The sequence below is a fragment of the Ctenopharyngodon idella genome, chromosome 15, assembly GCF_019924925.1.
Source record: "Ctenopharyngodon idella isolate HZGC_01 chromosome 15, HZGC01, whole genome shotgun sequence".
NCBI classification, from domain to species: domain Eukaryota; kingdom Metazoa; phylum Chordata; class Actinopteri; order Cypriniformes; family Xenocyprididae; genus Ctenopharyngodon; species Ctenopharyngodon idella.
The window spans coordinates 19,084,368-19,094,937 of record NC_067234.1 but is presented as its reverse complement, the minus strand read 5'-3'; the positions used below and the strand labels follow the sequence as shown (position 1 = coordinate 19,094,937).

The window sequence follows — 10,570 nt, the reverse complement described above, 5'->3', positions numbered from 1 at the left end:
GACCCACTAACAGTGGGAATATTGGTTTGTGCATATTTAACGTTCAGTAATCAAGATATATTACTTCAGTGCAATTTCGTAAATTATGGATGAATATTCTTAAAAAATGATCCTGCTTGAAGTGGATCTAATGTTCATATGCAGCAAGTCATAGTATCAGGAAATAATAGTCTATTTTCACAATACAAAATATACCTTTTTTATATATTTATTGGACACAAAACATTCTGTTAAGTTTGATTTCTTTGGTTAGTTTGAATGAAATGATCATATCAAACATTGGAACATTTCATGTGGAAAAACAAATTTACACTTGTTCATGCATGTTTGATTGTAAACTATAATAATTCAACAATCAGTATGGCAATTATTGACTTGAAATATGTAAATCTCAAAAAAAATACATCAATCAAAATAGAATATACAACTGATGTATAAATGTGAAGATCTCCTGCTAATATATATACAAATTATCACTCTCACCATTGTCATACAGTACATACGCAAAACAGTTCTGGAAAAAAGAAACACAAATCCCAATGTTTCAAGCTGCCATAGGGATTATTTAGCGTTCTTGATAACCAAATAAATGGAGATGCCAAATATGATATCAAACCATTGCGTATAAAATTCAAAATCCAAGAGCACTTCATATCTTACAACAACACATGCCAGAGAATAGAATTTGATTATATCACAGCGCCTCATCAAAGTGGGATTTGGTGCTTCAGTGCCGCTGCTTTGGGATTGTGGGTAGTGTAGTTCTTCAGCGCGAATTCCGCTATTTTACAGAAGCATATATTATAACCCTCAATGGAGCTCAAGGCACAACCATCTCAATATGTTTTATGTTATAATCAATTTATCTATTAATGAGTGCATCTTTAAACAATAACTAGCTGATATTCACCACACAGAATTTGGTTATTGCACCTCAAAATTATATTGCATAGGATGTCAGCTGTTGACCAGCTCCTTTATTGCCCAGCCTAATTTTGAAAAATTTTACATAACAGAAAAAAAAAAATCAATCATTTTATTCCATATACAGTATAAACTAGTGTATGTCAACCTGATCTCATGAGAAAACGTAACTATCTTACGGGGTGGTGATTCTACATGAATTCCTACAACGTGATTTGTACTGATTTTTTTTTTTGCGGAAAAGGTCCACCCCTAAACCTAACAGTCAGTGGGGCGTAAGCAGATTGTACAGAAACATACAAATGAGATCGTACAAATACATACTGTTTAACCACCAAACATAAAATAATTATGAATTGCTAAGAGAGCGTGTTGTCTATTGTATACATTTCATCTTCCCTATCTTGGTGAAACCCCAAACAGACAGATAAACGTCCCTCTAGTCCAGGCTTGGGCAACTCTAGCCCTTGAGATCCACGTTCCTAAGAGTTTAGCTCCAGCCCTGTCCAAACTCACCTGCCTATACATTTCTAGTAGGACCTGAAGACCTTGATTAGCTTGTTCAGGTGTGTTTGATTAGGAAAGTGGATCTCTAGGGTCAGAGTTGCCCACCCCTGCTCTAGGCTAATATTTAGTAACAGTGGTTCCCAACCCTGTTCCTGGAGTGTCCCAAGCCAGTGTTGCCAAGTCCACAGTTTTCCTGTGGAAGTGGGCTACTTTTAAGTTGTTGCCGTGGGTTAATTTTTTTCCCACAGGTTGATTTCCACACCCATACATACGATTTTGGTGCTACAACACCCCCAGAACATCCCCCAGACTTACAAATTCAGTGGAAAATTCAGCTGCCCGATGGAGAAATTCACATTGAGCTATTTTTGGCTTATGTTGTGCAGACCTGGCAACCCTGTCCTCATCACTGCACAGTTAAGATGTCTCCCTAATCAAATACACCTGATTCAACTCATCAGCTTGTAATTAAAGACTTCAATGCTGCATCCCAATTTGCCTACTTATAGTATGCCCTAAAAGTATGTCTTTCATGCAGAAAACTCTTCTCATGTGTTTGCGTAATGATACATTTAAAAGTTAATTACCAATCATGTCTTCAAAGTTCACAATGCTGTTGCAGATGAAATAATGTGGATAACATTGAATAAATATATTTTCATCAGGTTAGATACTGATTATCAATCACTCAAACTTTATCTAAATCTCTCTACTTAGCTGATGGTCTTGCGCCTCCTCCATGTTTGTAGTTTTTTAACACTTTTTATACTTTTTTTTAGTTCTAAACAAATTCTCTTCCAACGTGCAATGGATTGAGGGCAATATTAGCCATTAAAATGTGTGCACAGATCTGCACTTCGGATTCTAATTGGAAAAAGCAGACCATCCATAATACTCATTTCAACATACTACAATTTGGGACACACTAATTATAATTTCAATGCTGTTTAGGACAGATAGTATGCAAATTGGTATGCAGCACAAGACCTCAGGTGAGGGTGTCAGATAAAAGAGACAAAAATGTGCAGTGTTAGTGGTACTCCAGGAACAGGGTTGGGAACAACTGTTCAGTAACATGACACATTTTGTAACTAAATTAGTGTGGCATTTTTTGTACCTTGTCCAGAGACAATGTAAGAATATGTCAAGTACTTGTTTCTATGGGAGATTTGTTTCTACTGTAGGTGTTACAGACAGAAATTCATTCAGCAGTCCTGGTGCTCACTGCAGGTCGAGGAGACGCCAGCGTTGGAGAGGAACAGCTTACCGCTCGGACAAACGCACACCTCAAACATATCGTACATTCCCTGAGAATCACCTGAAGTTCTGGCTTCTCCCACAGGTAATGTCGGCAGACGAACAGATTCAGCATCTAAGACCAGCTGAAACATACAGAAAAACCAGAATAATGAAGTATTTAATTTATTTTAGATTAAATAAAGATTATTTAAAGTTGTCATGATATAACGGCAGATACTTTCCTACACTGGATATGAGTGCTGTGTCGTGTCAAAAGCAAATAGAATCCATTATAATCACTGACTGTATACACTGGATAGAGTATACAGATATGTGTTTACATGCTCCACGTGCTTGAGCCTTACATCAAGAAGACAAATGGAAGTGTAAAGAAACATTCGATTTGATATGTCTAGTTTAAACAGCTCATTTCTGTAGAGACTTCAGAAGAATCCCAGCATCAGGAACAAGTGGTTGGTTTATTTTTTTTAATGGCGTCATGGATCACATCAGTGGATTATATGTTTGTTCGGAGCATTTGACCGCAGATGAGTTTGCAAAGAAACTTTTGTTGAAAGATGAAGCAGTCAGCTGATTGGATCTGACAGAAGCTACATCACAAATCATAAGTTTCATAAGATTTCAAAATGCTTTGTCTGTAAATTACGGTTTTATATTCAAAACACTTACTCACGTGCAATAGTGAGTGGGTGTTGATACTGTTTCCTTTGCAATGACTTTAGCCAATCATAACAGCGTTCGTTTTCTGATCCACCTTAAAGGAGCCACCCCTTAAAAACTGATTTTTTCAGAATGAGGGTTGAAAAAAAATAATATATATGTATGTATACACTACCAGTCAAAAGTTTGGAAACATTACTATTTTTAATGTTTTTGAACGAAGTCTCTTATGCTCATTAAGGCTGCATTTATTTCATAATAAATACAGAAAAAAACAATATTGTGAAATATTATTACAATTTAAAATTATGGTTTTCTATTTTAATATACTTTAAAATATAATTTATTTCTGTGATGCAAAGCTGAATTTTCAGCATCATTACTCCAGTCTTCAGTGTCACATGATCCTTCAGAAATCATTCTAATATGCTGATTTGCTACTCAGTTATTATCAATGTTGAAAACAGTTGTGCTGCTTAATATTTTTTTGGAACCTATGATACTTTTTTCAGGATTCATTGATGAATAAAAGGTTAAAAAGAACAGCATTTATTCAAAATATAAATCTTTTCTAACAATATAAATCTTTACTATCACTTTTTATCAATTTAACACATCTGTGCTGAATAAAAGTATTAATTTCTTTCAAAAAAAAAAAAAAAAAAAATTACTGACCCCAAACTTTTGAACAGTAGTGTATATTGTTACAAAAGATTTCTATTTTAAATAAATGCTTATATTTTTTTTAACTTTTTATTCATTAAAGAATCCTGAAAAAGTATCACAGGTTAAAATAATATTAAGCAGCACAACTGTTTCCAACATTGATAATAAATCAGCATATTACAATGATTTCTGAAGGATCATGTGACACTGAAGACTGGAGTAATGATGCTGACAATTCAGCTTTGCATCACAGAAATAAATTATATTTTGTATATTAAAATAGAAAACCATAATTTTAAATTGTAATAATATTTCACAATATTATTGTTTTTTCTGTATTTATTATGAAATAAATGCAGCCTTAATGAGCATAAGAGACTTTGTTCAAAAACATTAAAAATAGTAATGTTTCCAAACTTTTGACTGGTAGTGTGTGTGTGTGTGTGTGTGTGTGTGTGTGTGTGTATATATATATATATATATATATATATATATATATTTTTTTTTTTTTTTTTTTTGTGCAAAAACTTGATAACATAAGTGAAACTCAAGGATAAAAAGATCCATGTCATGACTCCTTTAAATAAAACTAATACTGCTATCATTAACAACCATAATAAAATCACATAAAGAATAAACAAGAGACTTTTTCTAAAGTCTACAGTTTATCCTTAGAAGACACAAGTAGTCTCACGTGTTCAAACTAGAGATGTTAATGTCTCAGACTGTGCTCAGATTTGCTAAAACACCAATGTTGCTAAAACATTACAATCAAAAGTCTCGAAAAACCTAACAAAAGTCTTCAGGATTACTTGAAAATCACAGACAGGTGTGCTTACCAGTCCTGTAGTCGAGTGTAGCAGAATGTTAAAATGTGCTGTCACGTCAACATTTCCAGCCAAGGCTTTGACGTGAACGCCTTTTGGGGCATCCATGCTGAGAGAGCGTGTTGGAGACTCCAGTCTTAAATGATGGGGAATGCATAGTTACTGAGCAGTGGAATACATCGTTTGGACACAAGATGGCCACAAAATACTCTCAAATTCAACAGTTTGATTCATACATGGAAACTGGAAGGAAACTGCATGACTGTGGGCATTATATTTGGGAAAGTCATTTCTGAAGAAGAAAAAGAAATAATCTTTTGTTGACAACCAGATGCCTTTGCCAACGTGACTCAGGTCTTAGTCATCAAAGATCACAGCTGGTTAATGCCCTGTTGGAAACTTCTATAAAAGTTATTTATACTTAGTACAATTACTTTTAATGGGCTGACATTTTTAAGCAAGAATATTTTCGAGAAAAAACAAAAATATATCACAGCATATGCAGAGACAAAATTAGAGCAACATATAAAAATCGTATATTTTAAAGTTCTTAAGCTAGTTAGCTTTATTTTAAAATGTAATGTGTATAGGCAATCTGTATGGGAAGAGATGATGTTATTAATTATTCAGTGTATTCTTACTTCAGCTCTTTGTTGAGTACTGCTTTGACCAGAGGAGTCCTAACAGAATGCTCAAAGACAGCGCCCTCTGGACCTGCCCAAACATATATATTTTGTACCATTACTTTTCTGCATTGTGATATTTTCAATACGGTTACTTTTCAGTTAAAATCAGCATATATTTAAAGTTGTGCAACGACCACTACATTCATGCATAAGCGATGTACAGTTTAAATAACATATAATTTTTTCACATTACAGTAATGAGACTTGACATGGACATTTGCTAAATTGGCATAAAAAAATTCAATAATAGAAAATAACCTAAAGGTCCTGAAACAGCCTTCATTCTTGAAGAAAAATATGATTTCTTCTTTTGATTTTGGGGTGAAATATGATTTTAAAAACGGTCTTGGCAGTTTTCATGAAATTCACCTAAGCATAACAAAAATCGAAATAGCTTTAGGCTAGTTTGGATGAAGTATTAATATTTAATCTAGTGTGTAAACCCATTGTGAATGATGAAATATCGGATATGTGTTGTTGAGGCCAGAGCTATTGATTACAAAATCTCAGTTTTAAACCACTGTGTTCAAAACATGTTAAAATATACTAAATGGGCTCTTCATACATTTTAATAAATATTTGCAGTAACACAATAAAGTGCAACATTGTAAACAATGTACTTCCTTACATAATAACAATACTATTAATACACACACATAGCAGATCATATTTTTTTGCACATTATACAGGTCTAGTTTCAGGCTCACCTGTTACACGGAGCTTTCCTTTTCCCACAACGGCTCCATTTTCATCTGCATAAAATAAATTCTCATCATGGTTTGAGCTGATGTTGAAGTGTTGCCCAAAACCCTCAGCCTGACTGGGACCTGAGAACAGAAACAGATGAGGAGAGAATGTAGACAGACATCACACTTTTTACCAAAAGACAGACATTTATTATCATTAAATATCCAGTTTCACTCCGAAATATGTCACATTATGAATGTAAAACAGGTTGTGAATGCTGTTTCATGTTGGGCTCATGCATGTTCTGTGCGACCCACTTCATTAAACATAAAATCATGACATGAACTCAACCAATGTTTCGTATGTTTCATACCTACGGACAAACTTCCTGTTACGTCACCATTGGCATTGCGAGCGTTGAGCGTAACATTTTCAGAGGAGTGCAGCAGAAGAGCTGAATCCTGTTATGAAGAGAAGAATGAGCAGAATAGTTGACTAAATCAATCAATCAATCTATATATTCACCTGTTTCTATCTATCTGCCATCTCTCTCTATCTGTCTGTCTGTCTGTCTCTGTGTGTTTACTCTTACCTCTCTGGAGTGGATTTCCTGGGCATAGAGAGGGAACAGGAAGTCTGATTCACCCTCCAGTCTCAGCCCATCTGCATTGACTTGCAGGTATCCCATGCCTTCCTGACAACACAGAGAGCTTTCTCAACATTAGTGTGACTTCATGCAACATCACGCAGTGCTAAACTGAGATGAAAAGTCTCATCCAAGGGCAGAATCTAAATATGGATTCATATTTCTATTAAAAATTAATTAAATATGTGATCAAAAGTGCTTTGAGTAAAGTCATCTTACTGTATTGAACCACATAACTCGCAGGATCCAGATCGTAAGGGCAAAGTTCACCACCATGATGATCAAGAGAAGCAGAACAAACAGATAGAGGCAGCGTTTCCGCCAGCCGTAAATGCCGATCATGTAGATGTACTCAGAGACCGAAGACAGGGCCCCAGAGTCATCTGTGGTGGTGAGGTACTGCTCACGCACCATCTGCCAATGAAGATTAGTGGTTAACTACTCATTAGTCAAGAATGATTGGTTGAATAAATTTAAAACCTCAATACCTGAAAGTACACATGAAATTTTACATCCTGAACTAACATACCTTAAAAAGTTAAAAAGTCTAATTATCTGATACTTTAAGAGACCTTGACACACCCTGATTTTTGTTCTGTATGTTTGTTCACACCATATGACTTTGATTTGGTAAAGTTTTTCAAATATTAATAAGCATTGAGGCAGTTTTGATACAAAACTTTTTCATTCTTAAAGGGTTAGTTCGCCCAAAAATGAAATTTCTTTCATTAATTACTCACCCTCATGTCGTTTCACACCCGTAAGACCTTCGTTCATCTTCAGAACACAAATTAAGATATTTTTGATGAAATCCGAGAGGTTTTTTATCCAGTCATTATTTTTGTTTTGTTTTTGCACACACAAAGTATTCTCGTCTCTTCATAACAGAGGTTGATCCACTGTAGTCATGCGGACTATTTTAACAATGTTTTTACTACTTTTCTGGACCTTGAATGTGGCAATTTCATTGCTTTCTATTGAGGATAAAAAAAACTCTTGGATTTCATCAAAAATATCTTAATTTGTGTTTTGAAGATGAATGAAGGTCTTACGGGTGTGGAACGACATGAGGGTGAGTAATAAATGACAGAAATTTCATTTTTGGGTGAACTAACACTTTAATACCAGGTGTAAATGAGGCCTTTGAGTATGTTAAAGGGTTAGTTCACCCAAAAATGTCAAAGTCACGTGATTTCAGCAGTTTGGCAGTTTGACACGCGATCCGAATCATGATTCGACACAAAAGATTCATAACGCTCCGAAACTTCCTGAAGCAGTGTTTTGAAATCGGCCATCACTATATAAGTCGATATTTTGTTTTTTTGGCGCACCAAAAATATTCTCGTCGCTTTATAATATTAATATTGAACCACTGTACTCACATGAACTGATTTAAATATGTTTTTAGTACATTAATGGATCTTGAGAGAAGAAATGTCATTGCTGGCTATGCAGGCCTCGCTGAGCCATCGGATTTCAAAAAAAATATCTTAATTTGTGTTCGGAAGATGAACGGATGTGGAATGGCATGAGGGTGAGTAATAAATGGCATTATTTTCATTTTTGGGTGAACTAACCCTTTAAGTATGCTTGAGCATGTAGCAAAGACTTTAGATATACAAAGACAGAGCACTCGTATAACTTATGAATGGGAAAAAGTGCAATCCACAACATGGCGGAATAAGTCCTGCCCTTTCAGTATCATTACTATATTCAGTTTCACATAATCCTTCAGAAATCATTATAATATGCTGTTTTGCTGCTCAAGAGACATTTATTATTAACTATCAATGTTAAAAACAGTTTGTTTTTTTTAATTTTTTCAGAATTCTTTGTTGAATAGAAAGTTCAAAGCAACATAATTTATTTGAAATATAAATCTTTTATAACATTATAAATGTCATTACTGTCACTTTTAATCAATTTAAAGCATCCCTGTTGAATAGAAGTATTCATTTCTTTCAAAAAAGAAAAATCTTATTGACCCTAAACTTTTGAACGGTTGTTTTGCATGCTTAAAAACCACTCAGAACACCTTAGCGACTGTTTAACAATAGACTTGTATCCAGCATAACATCAGCCTCAAATGTATTTGATAAAATGTAAATCTCATTATATATGCTGATCTCTGTCAAAACAGTGATCTTTGAGATGCAGATTTTGTCAGAAGAGAGCTGTATGTAGCACAGCATTTACTTTGAATCAAATACTGAGTGAACATGCTACTGTAAGATGAAGGAAAAACTGAAACAGCCTTCATGTCTCCCCATGGTAATTCAGCCAAACATTCCTTGGGTTTGAACTTGTGTGATCTAATTCCTTTCTACTCCCATTTAAAACATAATTACCAGCCAGTAATTAAACATTTATATGATATCAGTGGCTGCAGAGGATCAGTAAAGTCCTACAAGAAAGTAAACATCTTGACTCCACAAGTTGCTCACAGACAGCCTCTCTCTTTCTCTCTCGGTCTCCCTCAGGACTTTTTTCCATTAACCCACCCTACTGATGCTCTTTCACTGTTTCCAGCCTCATCTAAACTGCCAAGAGAAGAAATTACAGCAGAACACTGCCTTTTCAAGCCACCGGAGTCTGACTTTGTTTTTAACAGAGATTCCGAGATCCTCGTGGTGTCAAAACCAGACCTGATCTAATATCAAGAGAAGCCTGGAAGATTGAGCTGGCGTGATATTGCGCTCGTTTCTGTGGAGTTCTGCTGGAGGATAAACAGTTATGAGGTGGGAAAACCAGTTCTCTGAGGAGCCCAGATAAGAGCTTGTGGAGAGAGGCTGTGGGCAAACATAACAAGCTGTATGAAGTTCTCCCCACTCAGTCTAATCTTGCAGTCTGCATAACTCCAGCACGCCGTAATGCCTCGGCCCTCTAAAAATAGGTCCCAGGTCTGTGCTCTCGTTTTAAAGGGGAAAAAGAGCCAAAGTGTCTGAAATAATGATCAGAGCGCAAACATCATGACTGAGAATTTATATTTGCAACCCAAAAAGTCCAACTATTTCTTCATTTCAATGGCTGATGTTATTATTTTGACAACATGAAAAAGGGATAAAAATACAGTGCTGTGCAAAAGTAAGCGCACTCCATTAAAAAGTTGTATTTTTTAACATGTGTGGCCATTTTGATACATACATGGATAACATTAATGAGTAAAGATTATATAATTTAAGACAACAATGTACATAATGTGATTATAAACAGCTTTCATTTACCTTCCATTCATTTTTATCTCTAACAATTCACATTTACTGGTCATTCAAGCATTATTAGTGATGAGAAACGAGATTAATACTGTAAAAATCAAGTCAGGAGTCAAACTTAACTAAAAGAATAAGAGTTAGACTTAAAAGTGTGTCTTACCCTTGCTGTTTTAATGTGATCGACACTCCTCTGCAGGCTCAAATCTGCTTGTGTTACGCTGCAGTGCTGGAGTCCTCGGATCCGTCTGTCTGTCAAGCCCTCAACAGCTGCCTTCCATAAATCTGATTCTGGATCAGTCTCAGCGCGGACACCCCCCAAACTTCCTCTCAGGATCTCACATATCCTTCATAGGTCTCTACACCTCGCGTTACGCAAATGCGAGACTTTAATGATCACTTGAGAGTGGATTCATTAGCGAGACTCATAAACACCAGTAGCTGGTTGTGTTGTTTCTCAGGGAGGGACGGGAGGAAGGGTAGAGCGCGCGGGAAGAA

General features: G+C 35.5%; 1 protein-coding gene across 1 annotated transcript; it reads right to left on the bottom strand.

Annotated features, from left to right (window-relative positions):
• Nucleotides 1-192: 192 nt before the first annotated feature.
• sgcg (sarcoglycan, gamma) lies at nucleotides 193-10,570 on the bottom strand. Its single transcript, XM_051862008.1, has 8 exons — nucleotides 10,236-10,570; nucleotides 7,083-7,277; nucleotides 6,810-6,911; nucleotides 6,591-6,678; nucleotides 6,238-6,357; nucleotides 5,486-5,558; nucleotides 4,857-4,980; nucleotides 193-2,813 (listed from the first exon to the last, which is right to left on the bottom strand). Exons 2-8 carry the CDS (start codon nucleotides 7,275-7,277, stop codon nucleotides 2,637-2,639), a joined length of 879 nt encoding a protein of 292 aa, XP_051717968.1. The 5' UTR covers nucleotides 10,236-10,570; the 3' UTR covers nucleotides 193-2,636.

Coding starts and splice junctions, on each gene's coding strand:
- sgcg (XM_051862008.1), bottom strand. CDS start 7,277: ATGGTGCGTGAGCAGTACCTCACCACCACAGATGACTCTGGGGCCCTG. Junction 5,559..6,237: donor AGGAAAGCTCCGTGTAACAG/GTGAGCCTGAAA, acceptor ATGTTTGGGCAG/GTCCAGAGGGCGCTGTCTTT. Junction 4,981..5,485: donor GTACTCAACAAAGAGCTGAA/GTAAGAATACAC, acceptor CCATCATTTAAG/ACTGGAGTCTCCAACACGCT.